Consider the following 13,644-nt stretch of genomic DNA (forward strand, 5'->3'; position numbering starts at 1 on the left):
CTGGATCGTCGAAAAAAAAAATTGAAAAATAAAGGTGGGGAATCTAAGCCATTGGACCCAACAATAGTGGTTTGGATGCTAATTGGCTATAGGGGCCCAATCAGGGGGATTGGAGGTTATGTGGGCGTGAAATATGATAAACGTACATACATCATAGAAAATGGTGGCCTCACACGCCTTACCATCATCAACATTTGGATGCTTGGTGGAGGACGACGATTACGATTGGCTTCCCTAAACGTGTGAGGTTATCGTGGGCTGAGGATTCTTGTATCTCCTGAGCTCGAATGGGTTGGTGTTATATATCCATCCATACAAAATGGGAAATCCAAAAGCACCTTCCACTTGCTATCATCAATACATCACACGTACAAATAAAAGCATGATTGAGAGAAGAACCAATCTACAATTCTATCAGGTAACACAATCAACCACTTTTCACCACATTCTCAAAAATTAAGTGAAACCAATACGATTAGAATTGCTTTCACAGGAGGCATTAGCAGTGTTGTTTTTCAGAATCTCCTAAATACCAAGGTAATACTGAATGCACACATACACATCAAATATGGTGGCCACGACAAACATGGCTTCCAATGGAGGCCAACCCTAAATTCTCTTCTAATCCCTACAAAACTTGCTGGCCGCTTTTTCTAAACTATTTGAAACAGCCAAAAACAGATAATGATCCTTTCTCGTTAGAAATATCAGTAAATAAAATGATTTCTACACATTCAGTTGCCTTCTAGCAAGCTTTGCAGTTTGCGTCGGGCCTCCTCAGATAGACTACACCTCCACCTTCGCGGCCGAGAACACGACTCAGCAACACGACCACGATTAGGGGAAGAGAAGCAGATTACAATCACAGTGACATTATCAGTCGTATTTAGGCGTAATGCTTCTGCGACAAGTTCCCTGGCACACTGCTGTGGATCTTCATGCCTCCTCAACCCTCGGCGGACAAGGCTGACTGCAAACTGGCTAGTCATCACATCCCAGATCCCATCACAACCAATAATCAAGAATTCATCTTCCTCTGTTAACAGAACCTGTTGAAAATCTGGCTCAGCAATGAGAGGCGATGCAGAACCAAGTGGTAATTTCAAGGCCCAGTCTCCAAGGGCTCGGGTGACACTGAGACCATTGAGATAGTCACCATGAATACAACCACCTAACTCCTCAACTCGCCTCCGTTCTGGTAAACAAGAAGGCTTATGATCCTGAGACATCTCAACTGCTACTCCTTTGCGGCAGAGTACTGCTCGACAGTCGCCAGCATTTGCAACCAGTAAATTCCTTCCAAGTACTAATGCAGTTAGTGCCGTTGTTCCACAGGAACTGCTAATGCTATGTTCACCAGCTGCTAAGGCGAGGTCTGCCTGTAAAAATGATTTTCGATGAGAATTCTCCAACTCTTTTAAAAAGATCGCATCAATATCAGATGTATGTGGCAAATCAGCATCCTCAAAAAATAATTTCATAGCATTTCTCTTGATATAAGCAGCTGCATCAGGCCCTCCATGACCATCAAATACCGCATAAAAAGCACTTGGCATAGAACACCCGAAGAAGGAACCCATGTGGGTAGATAGGTCATCAATTCGAATGTGTTCATCCTCCATGGATTCCCGTGGTCCAATGTCAGCATAGCTACCAGAACGAATATTTGGTGCAAAGTTCGCAGCAGAAGACTCTATAGCGGCATCTTCAACAGCATCCAAGCAACCCACAACCTGATTAAAGAAGTACAAGGGTAAGTCAACGTCCAGAGACATCTTAATACATTCTAAGGCATTTGTCCCAAAAAAAGAAAATAAAAGAAAAGAATAAAGATGAAAAGAACAAAACTTTTAGCAAGGAAGCATAACGAGTATCATAAATAGATACCCAATATAAATCTATTAACTGACAACATAAATCGAACTGATTTCACCTATTGCAACAATTCTTTTTCAATCATATCAAAATAATGCCTTCTTCTTTTCCTGCTAGTATGTTGCCAAATGTTTTTTTCCCCCATTTTTATGCGTTTATAAGAACAAAATCCACAAGCTATCAATTGCACTCCTTAGACCATTATTCACAGAAAGGAAAGCTGACAGGCCCAAATCATCAGACCTCAATAATCGAAAAAAAAGTCAAGATACCATAGTAAACCCTAACCCTGTTAAAACGATTCCTATGCTACAATTTCTAGCAGGGTAATGTTTTTTTGCATCAATCTATGCATACAATCTGACCTCATAGACTGGAGAAATTATATAATTCAGATAGACACATAAACCCCAATACAAAATGAAACAAAAATCAAGAACCAGATACCTCATCATGATTCAAATCAAGAATCTCACAGATTAAAAGAGAAAAAAAATTACCTCTCCAACTATGGCAAACCGCAAAGGAAACCAACAAGAATTTGAAACTTTTTCTGCACTTATTTCAATTGATTGCTTCAATTCTTTTTCTTTATATATATATATATATATATATATATATATATATATATATATATATATATATATATATATATCATAAGCTAATACAAAACATCCACAAAAACTTTGGAACTCCAAGACTGAGGTAGTAATACAGCTTCCAATACAAAAAATCCCACAAAAACTTTGGAACTCCAAAATCGAGGTATATAATACAGCTTCCAATTGTAACCCCCAATAAAAACTATAACAGCAATAAATCTTAACTAACTTTATACCAGCACAAACCTAGGATTTCAATAATAGGAATTAAATGACCCCATCCAATCATCAAACCACAAAAAACTTTGGAACTCCAAGATCGAGGTATATAATGCAGCTTCAAATTGTATAACGGCAATAAATCTTGCCTAAACTTTATATCAGCACACATCTAGGGTTTCAACAATAGGAATTAAATGACCCCAAAATAAACAAACCCAATAAAATCATATCATCAAAACCGTACTCAAATATAATTTATTCAATCTTATGCATACAACCTCCTTGAACTATGTATCACCACGAATCTAGGGTTTCAATGATAGGAATTAAATGACCTCAAATAAACAATCCCCAAGAAAACCATAAAATTAAAACCAGAATAATTTACTCAATCCACATACAACCTCACTGAATTCTGTACCACCACAAATCTAGGGTTTCAATTTTAGGAATTAAATGACCTCGAAAATAAACAAACCCCAACAAGACCATATCATCAAAACCAGAACTCAAAAATATACAACTTCATTGAACTCTGAACCACCACAAATCTAGGGTTTTCTTAGGGTCCATTTTTAGGAACCCAAGAAAAACCAAACATCAAAACCAGAGTTCAAAAATAATTCATACAATCCTATAAGTATAACCTCATTCAAGAAAACCCAAAAAAAAAAATGAAAAAAGGAGGAGATATCGGCTGACGTACCGAATCGGAGCGAGATATATCAGCGGAGACGGGTTCCGAGACGCGAGGCTCGCGAAAGATCGGAGACGAATGGGAGGGCGCCACGTCTACGAGAAGGTTGTGGTCTTGGGTAGTGGCGGCCACGCTCAGATGGTACTTCACGTCCAGCATCGGAAGGCTCTGCTTGCGGATAATCTCAGCCTCGGTCACCATCTCCTGGCTCACGATCATCTCTAACGGCGTCGTATTGCTGTCTTTCTTCACTCTTTGCTCAAGGTCTTGGGATTGGATTAATGGGATTCAGAGAATCTGAAATAAGAGCTAATAAGCGCTTTGCGTTGTTGATTTCTCGAAAACCGTGTATGGGAATGGGAATCTCTCCTCTCTCTCTCTCTCTCTCTCTCTCGATATGGTAATATGTTTCATGCGCGTGTGTTGGGTTTGTTTTTGGTTTAATAGGGTAATTAGGGCAGTAGAGACTGGCTGAGCCGGTACACAGCTTTTTGGTGACTCACACGTGTCACCTTTGTGACTAATTTGCCCCTTCTTTCATTTTCCTTTGCTGCGCCGGCGCCGGCGCTGCTGAATTGAGAGCGGTTGTTGTTGCTTCCACCTTAAGCATGTATTCCTTATCATGAATGAAAAAGTAATAAATAAATAAATAAATAAATAAATAAAAAGAGGCATGTTGTGGAATAATAGCACACGCTTTCTTCGCTACAAATGTGAACTCCTTCTCCCAAAGAAGAAAAAAAGTCAAAAATATTAACAAACGATTTTCTTCATTTTATTCTCACAAAAAAACTCTAAGAGCACTCTTTAAAATAGCATGGAATTTACATAAAAGATAAAAGACTACTAAAACATATTTAAACCTCACGAATTGTATTTTTAATTCAAGTGAGAATTGCAAAGAAAGTTCATGTTAAATGTAAACCCACATATTTTATAAATATGAAAATATGAAGTTCCCCCATTTATTGCTCCACAAATTATAACGATAAATAATTTTAAAAAAAACTTAAATTATATCTTAATTAATCCTTATAGAATGATGACGTCATAAATCATCAAGAAACGAAGAAAATAAGTGTTGGCAAAAATAGTAAGAGAAACAAACGTAGACGCAATTGCTCCCCCTTCTCCCACACGATTTTTAATGGAAGTTGAATGTATAGTCACTTAAAATATATTCTAAGACTCGTGGCGTCCTTTTTCAACAAAAGGGTCATTTTCGTTGAAAACCAATGATTTTCACTATAATTGCTTACAATATATCATAAGACCCATGGTTTGTTTCTTCTATTGGACAGTCCATTGGTTTTTAATTTTTTTTTTTTAATAAATAATTCTATTTAATAAATTCATGTATAATTGTCATACAGTTGTATGTGTGACAATAAAAACTAGTCATTAGATCAACAATTAAAAAAAAAAAGTGAATACTGATTTAGAAATTAGTTTTTACTATTACATTATTCAGTTGTATGATAGTTGTTGTAAAAAAATTTACAGAATAATATTATTTTATTTTTTTAAAAAAATAAATTTACAAAAAGGGTCCTTTTCAATTGTCATTGAAGGCCAATGATTAAGCACCTTTCATAGTGCCGTGCTTAGTCAGAAAGGGGGGGTTGAGTACATGGGTTCATTTAGTGGGGACTTTCTTTTTATAGTGCCTGCTGTCGGATCCAAATGAGGCCGTCTCGGCCACTTCGTGTGAACCAAAACACAAGCTCCATCTCCATCTCCATCCAATTCATTTGTTTAAAACCAAAACCCAATAACGATAGCTTTCCTCACAAGTTTTCTTTCTTTATTATTTATTTTTTCCTTTCTACTGTATAAAGTTTAAAGAAAGGTATCCGTATACCCAAAGAAATAAAGAAGTTTAAAGGAAGTAGCTTAGGCAACACGTTAACCAGCTACCCGTAACGAATGCTGACTTTAATTAATTTAATGTATATATTTATTTAAATATTGCAAATGAGAATGTGAATCATGTGATCATTGTGATGATGAGCTACTTTTCGTGTGGGGGTTTGGTTGGAAGATTACTGAGTAATTCTACAAGTTTTTCTCTCTTGTGTCTTTCTAATAATAAGACGACTTTTAAAATTACAATTTGATCAAAATTCAATAATGATTAATTATAAGTTTAATAATAATTTTAAAAGTCACATCATTATTGGAAGCACATAATAGAGATTTTTTGCCTTTTTAAACTGCCTTGTGCCGTCCTAGGACATACCCGGCTTGTTTATGGTTCTTTTGGACTCATAGATGGAGTCACAATTGCTTACTGTTACTTGTTTGTGTTTGTGTTTTCCTGCCTTTTCCGTTGAAGTTCGGTTGGTTTGTAGATTGATCACCTTCCCCTTTCCCCATATTTGAATAGAAAAAAGAAAAAAGAAAAAAGAAAAAACTCACAAATAGCAAAACTCCCTACTACTTGCAATTCACCTCAAACTCACAATTTCAAACCAACTCATAAAACTCATTTATGCACCTACAAAAATATAAAAACCAAATCACCAATTTAATTTATCCGGTAAACACTTTCTCAGACACTTCCAGCAACAACAGTAGTTTCTATTAGTAACCGTATTAACAAATTTACGGGAGCCCATATCATTTCAAGAATATGCTCATCAGAATTCAACTTATTACTATGAGAAAGACCATTTCTGTGCTTCCAGATATGGCATACAGCAGCCCCAAGCACTAACTTGCAAGCTACAATTTGGAATGACTCACCAAGTGATATGATGACATTTTGAAGAACAGCCGAGACTTTTTAGTGTTATATTAATACTGTAGGGTAGTTGGTGTCTTGGCGATGCTTCTAGATTTAAACACACGTGAAGTTTTAAGTCTCCACGGCAAAAGAAAAAAAAAGCCACGTTGCTTCCTAACCCTGCTTGTCCGGTTTGAATGTTTCTTGGTTGGTAGAAGTTCCATCTTTTCCAAGTTAATAAGCTGTTGCCTCAAAGTAGTCATATTCTTATACGTACGGCCTACAGTTGGATCGGGATCTCCTACCTAGATGGCGAGGAATTTCTTGCAATTGTGAAGACTTTCGATGCGGCCACCTGTCGAAGCACGTGTTCAGGGCCTTCAGGCGGTAAGCCTCTTACGATTGCTTGCCCGATTGGAGGAGCGAGGGATTCATAAATATCTTTTTGGACCGGAAATGATTGTCGGTGCAGACAATTACAAAAGATTCTAAGTTATCTTGTCGGATCCCTCATTGGAAATTGCCTACTCAATTGCAGGGATCCATGTGCAGTTTGTATGCATGCGTGTCTGCATAAGAATCACGGACAACAAATCTAAGCTTAAAGCTTCCAAGAGTTTCTGTGGTCCTTCCACTTGAAAATTGGAGGCTGTCAGTAAGAGTAAGAAAAAGAATTGATTCTCAAACGTGTCAATCATGACTGGGTGGTGCATATTTCACGGATCAAACCAACCACTCAAAAGGTTTTGGCTTGGCTTAAACGCCAGGTGTAAGATATTGGGGAATTTGGTTGCCTTCAATGTTCCATGAACAAATAAGTTGTGCTTTCTGAAGAAAAAAAAAATTTGATTAAAAGGATACAGTTTTTTACAAAAATAGACCCGAAAAGGTCAAACAAAGAACTTGACCCATCCTTTTTGCACCAAAGAATATCAATAGCTGCATGACTGCAATTATTGATAGTATTTGGTTCTCGGATAGAAGGATTTGAGCTCATCAAGGGTTTCATTTGTCAGAAAGGTTGATATATTTACTCGCAGCAAATGGCCTGGTGCTCTTTCTGCAGCATCTCCCAAAGGCATAACACTTTCCTCGGGCCTTGATAATGTGCGAGAACATAATTTGATTCGCATCCGGCATTGTAAAACCTGTCATCGTTGATGTAATGCACTTCTTGACCACTTTTCTTGAATTGTTCGATCCATATGCCCATTGCAACATCTTCTAGTTTAAAAAGCTGAAAAAAGAGCAATGACGAGTTTCAAGAAGAAGAAATTGCCATAACTGAAAGAAGAGGAGCTTTGGAAGCTAAAATACTTCTATGGCAATTTGGTTATTCCTGAGAGACATGCATCATGCTGACACTGATGACTCAAAAGGATTATTCGACGTAAGTTGGAAACTAACTAGCTCAGCTTCCCTTGTGAAAGTGCGCACCTTTATCTGGCTGACTATTTCCTCTGTTACTACTGCACATTGTTTGGAAAAGTTTGAATCCCTGGGGCACATATAGATAGCCTAAATTAATCTACAGACTTGAGGAGTCCTTGCAATGAAGTTCAAGACTAGTCAATAGAGATGGGATTTGCTACTCTTCCCATTGATTGTTCCAAAAACTCCCCAAATATTCTCTCTCTCTCTCTCTCTCCCCATTTTCTACTTTTTGTTTTTGCGCATGGAGCAATTTTAACTATTTTCTAAACAACTCAAGCAGATCATAAACAGATTATATGTTAGAGTTGCTTTGCAGTTTGTAAGTAAATTTCTCTCTCCCCATTTTCTACTTTTTGTTTTTGCGCATGGAGCAATTTTAACTATTTATCAAGCAAATATACACGTGTTCTAAACAACTCAAGCAGATCATAAACAGATTATATGTTAGAGTTGCTTTGCAGTTTGTAAGTAAATTTTACCTTGAGATCTCTTTCCTGGTGGCCACGGACAATGAATTTCGCAATGTCCCGAGAGATAATATATCCTGGACCATGGGCCCATGGTGGGTAAGAAGCATGTGGCCATTCCTTAAAGAATAAATAAATAAAATATCAAAGTCAAGTCAAAGAGTGAAATATCATTCGTATAAAAGTAAAGTTTTGACTAAGATGGATACCTCGGTACTACTATACCATTTGCTGTCTTTATCCCTATGTGGAGCTGATTCGAAAGAAATAAGACCATACAAGAGGCCATTAGATGCCTTTCCCTTGAGGCTAGAGAGAACTTCATCAATCCTAACAAAAGCATCATCATCTGTTTTCATGATATATTTGGCAGGGAGGATTTTGGTCTGCATATTTAGAAAATAAGATTTTTTGAAAATCAACTACGAAGTTTTGCCTTTTCAATCATGGACTGCCACATCTAATGATAAACTCTAAAGAGCACATTTCAGAATTGATAAAACAACAGAGTGCCATGTTAGTCATTTTCCTGATATAGTTGAGCACTAGGATAACAGCAATCTTCTACTAACAACTCATAGCTACGACTACTTGTATGCTCAGCTTTGAAGTACAGAGCCCTATTTACCTATTTTGATGGATGAGGGAAAGAAAAGGGTGAGAAAAAAGGGGCAGAGGGCGCTGCTCTGCTCCCACCCACAACCCGAAAAGGCCATATTCAGAAGTATATGAAGGTAAACTAGTTTATTTTCATTTTTGTTTTGACTAGAACTCTTATTTTGAGGGGTTTCAAGCCTATCTGAGATTGGCTACAGGGAGTTGTCAGTGAAGTCATATGCTGCAGGTTTCCTGGGTAAGGTATTCAGTAATCTTCATAGTAAAGTCTTTTTGTGTCTTCTTTCCATTAAATTAGAGTAAGGCTGTAAACTTCTGCAATTAAGGAAAACAAAATTCTCCAAAGTAAATCTAACTACAAATAAGCAAAGAGATCAGGGAAACTTTATGAGAATAATTTTGCTTGCAGAAATAGCTGGCAGCAATCCCATTATTTTCTCTCTCCAATCTTTGAATATACTTAACTTACCCCCAAGATGCAAATTGCAACTGTTTTCAAAGCAATCAAGCTGTAATAGTCAACAAAGGGCATCAATTGGACATCCCCATATGCTTGAGCTTCTTTCCATAGCTCAAAATTGACCTGGTTGTTCTTGTGCTGCACATTCGAAAGATATCAAAGTTACCACACCATTTTTCTGATGAAGTGACAATATTGATTGATAGCACAACCACAATGCCTATCTTCAAATCCAGAAGTGTATTACAGTATAGCAGTTTTTGTTTCGTTCTTTTTCAGATTCATAACACTAAGAATATAGGGATACAGATATATGCTAGAATCAGATATTATGAACTGAAATTTCAAAGGAATCTTGTCAAGCAGGGCTGACTAGATGGACTTGGTCCTGCAGGATACATCTTAGTGTATATCTCCCAAGTAAGGCACCATCAACACAACAATCCCACTGCGACCCCCCCCCCCCCCCCCCCCCCCAACAAACATCAAAGGAAAATTGTAAGAAAGGAATTCCCATGGATAACCCTAATTAAGTCGGTCATAGCTACACAACGACAAAGTACAAGGTTTTAGAAATTGACTCAGCTATGCAGTCGGCTTAGCAAAGGCATACAAGGTTCAAAATTTCAGGCAATAGCAACCACTACCACATTACGAAGACAATTAACAAAACTAAGCTCAAAAACGATAAATGATAACTTATGATTATTACACCTAAAGCCTCCTTCAACAGACAAGCAAGACAACTTGGAACAGAGGATTACAGCCTAAGATTTTCCATTGGGGAAGACCAGAGTGAATGCAATAGCATGAAGACTATCTTGATAAGAACAAAGTAACTCTACCCAGTCTGTGTTTTATCACTTACAAGGCCAATAAAAAATCGGACAGCTACATTCCCAGAACGTACGGCCTCATATTGCATCCAAGACCTCCTCAACGCCATTCGACGCTCAAAATTATTTCCGGTAGAGAAAACCCCAACCAACATTACAAGTCTTTTCCTGGAAACTGATGGAGCTTTGAGGTGCTCCAGATCAACAACTAAATCATTGTCTTCAGAAACAGGCAAGCCTTTAGCTAAGGCAGATAAGAGATCCAAACCACCTGCCACTTTCACTCTGCTAACTGACCATGGTTCAAGTTTCTGCATTGGTAGAAAATGCATCCAGGGTAGAGTGATCACTCCTATAAAAATGCATAATTTCAAAGTATTACCCAGCTTCCCATTTTAATACGTATCGTATAAGTAATCTCACACCTTACCTCCCTATATGCAAAAGAAGTTTCATGTCTTCCACTCACGGTCATATGAAACCCCTCTAGACCAACCCACAATGTGGCAGTGAAAGGGTTCCCTTCAACAAAAGGGAAACTAGCGCTTCCATGGGCACTTCCACTGGGAACATTGGCCAACGCGTCACTACTAGGATGACTCACATTTATATTCTCTTCCACAGTGCTCCTGACAATTTGTTCATTGCAAAGAACAAGCCCATCAACTGCAAAGTTTGCTAAGATATGTTAGATACTAATTGCAAGAACTGTTCTTCAAATTTGTTAAAGAAAGAAATAAAAAAGGAACTAAATAACAAGATCAATCAATACTGAAAATATGCTGACTAAATATTACACAACTATGGGAAATACATGAGATGAATAAGTCTTCCTATGTGACTTAAATGTTTGTTCCCTGCCAAATTAAATGATGAGAGTATGGCTCAGTCACCAACAAAATCTAAAATACAGTTCAGAGCGCATGCAAAAGATGCAAGAGAATTGTTTTGCACTCGTCACACTGCATTATCCATACTCTCACAAGATGCAAATCTGGTCCACAAAAAATTATTATGAAACGAACCATTGACAATGTTGGCAGACCCGTGAGCAGGACATCGTTCCTCTGTGCCCCACCCAGCTTCACTCGTCCATGTATTCTGAACTATAAATGGCTCCTCCGTCATATTATCTCCAGGCAGACTGACATTATAATGTAAGATAATAGGAGGTGTTGGCTCCCCAGAAAGTTGTGAGCCTACAAGTTCAATTTGAAAGCTTTGATAGCGCCCATCAGGAATGCCAACTAAAGTAATGGAAGAATCTTCAACTAGACCACAAGGGAGCTCAAGAACGACTCCACCATGCGATGCTGTATTATCAAGTGTACTTACAGAGTAAGGGCAATTCTTATCTTCAGTGTTGTTACTGTTGCTAAACTTGGAGGCTTTTTCCTTCTCAATTGTGGAGAATAATTCTTTCCAAGCTACGGAAGCCTCTTTAACCCCCTCAGCTGTTTCAGGCAGAGTGTCAGACCTCGACAGTAGCATACGCATGTGAGCCCACACAAGCAAGGCCTTCGACTCTTCCCCAGAAATTTTTTTGGAAGCATACAGATCACTGAGCCCATCAATATTTATAAGAGGGGGCTTTTTTGATGGCTTTGATGCTTTTTTCACTTCCATTTGAGAAGACTTAACGAAGTCACTGTCCTTTGTATGAGAATCATTGGCCGGATGGTTTCTAAAGAAACTATATGCTGACTGCTTCTGTGGCCGGATTACTATAAGGCTGTAACCCAGAAACATGATCATCGCAAGAGCCATGATAAACATTCCTCCGGACCACTTCTTCATTTTCAACACTTCAGCTAAATTAAATCATGACGCAGAAAAACCATACGACTCTTCTTTTAACCATTTCATAAGGAAAAATTGTGAACAAGTATGTAACCCAGTTCTTGCATTGTCATCTTCTGTCATCATCATATACTCCAGATCATAAGGGAGCTGTAAGACAGTTTCAAATGTAAAAAAAAAAAAAAAAAAGTCAATAACAGAAGTTCCAAGGCCTTGGCTCAGGTGGTAAAAGGCTTGGGTGGGGACAGGGTTAGGTATTAGGATCGAATGTTACCAATCAAACTCAAAAGGACAAAAAAAAAAAAAAAAAAAAAGCAAAATTAAGACCAACCTAGCTCAGTTTAATTGCAGAGTGAAGTGTAGAAAAACGAAAAGATATCCTAATTTCGGATCTTAAAATTTACTTTTCACGACCCAAGAACACAAATTTTCCTCAACTAAACCCGATAAGGCTACTTTTAAGTATTCGTTGAAAACAGTAAAAGAAAGTAAAGAACCCAAAATTTACTTTCTTTTCCTTTTGTGTTCCCAACAACCAAACAATGGCTTATAAGCTCTATAAAAGTGTGAAAGACACTAATCCCATGGATCAAAGTTTGCCAACTTTCCTTAAATGTAAGCAGGTGCATTAATATTTAACACAGTATATCGTCAAAACATAAGATAGTCAACCATTTGAACGGCCCAGATCAAGCAAATCAATCATCCAACAGCATCACTTATCGCGTAACAATCTTCTTTATCATATGTCTTTCAAGAAAAGTACATTATCAACAATGAATCTTCTTCATAAGTCTCTATCTAAACTTAGCAATATCAGCCAAAAGCAAGGCAATCAGTATTCAGTATAACTGTATAAGTATATAGCTGAAAATTTTTAAATGCCGTCAGAAAGATATAGAACCATGATGCATACCTTACCCGGATCCTCCAGTGTGTAAGAATAAAAGAGCTTGAGGATTTCAAATCTGAAGGAGAGCACCAAAAACCAACTAGACTAACCGCTTCAGGTTTCTGGAACTGGGGGGACCTTGAGGGGAAACCATTACATCTTCAGGCCTGCCTTCAAGTTTCAACTTGTTATTTCTCCTGTATCAGCCCCCTTCTTCAGGCAATGTGTCCGTGTAGTCGCGTAGATGGGAGTGCAAAGAAACGCTGTCGTTTTGATGGTTGGTTTGTCAAATCCATGTCTTTCGCAATTCATTATGTTTTGTCGCAGCAAGGAGCAGAAGAAACTTCCGTGACCTTCGATGACACAAAACGTGGCAACCTTTGACGACGGTGGAACACGTGGCAACCTTTGATGACGGTGGAACACGTGGCACTTATTTTGTTGTAGGCCTATTTTCTAAATATTTACAAGTTTCGAGTTTTATTCGAGGAGGAATGCTACAACTCCTTCTAGTGTTCTTCTGGTATTCATCTTAAAGGATATAAATGTAATAAAAAAAATTGCATCTATATCTTTCTAGATGACATGGATATAATTTTTTTATTTTTTTATTACATTTATGTCATTCCAAATGGACAAAAAAATAACACTAAAAGAAATTCTAGCATTCCTCTTATTCGAGATACCAAAATCTAAAAGATCTAATTAAACATAGATAAGATGATGCCCAGTGACCACCAAATGAATTTATTCGGGCCCTTGGGTTGGGTCATTAGGAAAACTTATAACGAAGGAACAGAACCAGGAGCATTTTTAACCTTTGGATGGATTTTTTTTTCTTTTTTTTTTATAAAAAAAAATTAAAAAAAATTATAAATACTTGAAAACGAATTTTTTTTTTTTTTGATGAAAAAAAAAACTTTTATAGCACCAACCAACCCAAAAACATCCCAACTAGTTACAAACTACACTCAGGGCAAACACGAGCAACAAGCTCTATAAGCCCTATCAACAAAAAA

The 13,644-nt window shown here is 37.5% G+C and overlaps 2 protein-coding genes across 4 annotated transcripts; both read right to left on the bottom strand.

The window, feature by feature from the left end:
* Window positions 1–386: 386 nt before the first annotated feature.
* LOC133883087 (probable protein phosphatase 2C 47) lies at window positions 387–3,816 on the bottom strand. Its single transcript, XM_062322295.1, has 2 exons — window positions 3,406–3,816; window positions 387–1,733 (listed from the first exon to the last, which is right to left on the bottom strand). The coding sequence occupies exons 1-2, from the start codon at window positions 3,613–3,615 to the stop codon at window positions 735–737; spliced, it is 1,209 nt and encodes a 402-aa protein (XP_062178279.1). The 5' UTR covers window positions 3,616–3,816; the 3' UTR covers window positions 387–734.
* A 2,090-nt stretch (window positions 3,817–5,906) lies between these two features.
* Window positions 5,907–12,916, bottom strand: LOC133883105 (hydroxyproline O-galactosyltransferase GALT3). 3 transcript variants are annotated; one of them, XM_062322333.1, is made up of 9 exons: window positions 12,650–12,916; window positions 10,959–11,883; window positions 10,364–10,599; window positions 9,966–10,244; window positions 9,107–9,235; window positions 8,232–8,408; window positions 8,035–8,142; window positions 7,559–7,619; window positions 7,219–7,358 (listed from the first exon to the last, which is right to left on the bottom strand). In XM_062322333.1, the coding sequence occupies exons 2-9, from the start codon at window positions 11,728–11,730 to the stop codon at window positions 7,351–7,353; spliced, it is 1,770 nt and encodes a 589-aa protein (XP_062178317.1). In that variant the 5' UTR covers window positions 11,731–11,883; window positions 12,650–12,916; the 3' UTR covers window positions 7,219–7,350. The 3 variants fall into 3 exon arrangements, with proteins under 3 accessions (XP_062178310.1, XP_062178303.1, XP_062178317.1); XM_062322326.1 differs by lacking the exon at window positions 7,559–7,619 and having other exon boundaries at window positions 5,907–7,358; window positions 12,655–12,915; XM_062322319.1 differs by lacking the exon at window positions 7,559–7,619 and having other exon boundaries at window positions 5,907–7,358; window positions 12,650–12,915.
* Window positions 12,917–13,644: the final 728 nt, after the last annotated feature.

The sequence above is a fragment of the Alnus glutinosa genome, chromosome 1, assembly GCF_958979055.1.
Source record: "Alnus glutinosa chromosome 1, dhAlnGlut1.1, whole genome shotgun sequence".
NCBI classification, from domain to species: Eukaryota; Viridiplantae; Streptophyta; class Magnoliopsida; order Fagales; family Betulaceae; genus Alnus; species Alnus glutinosa.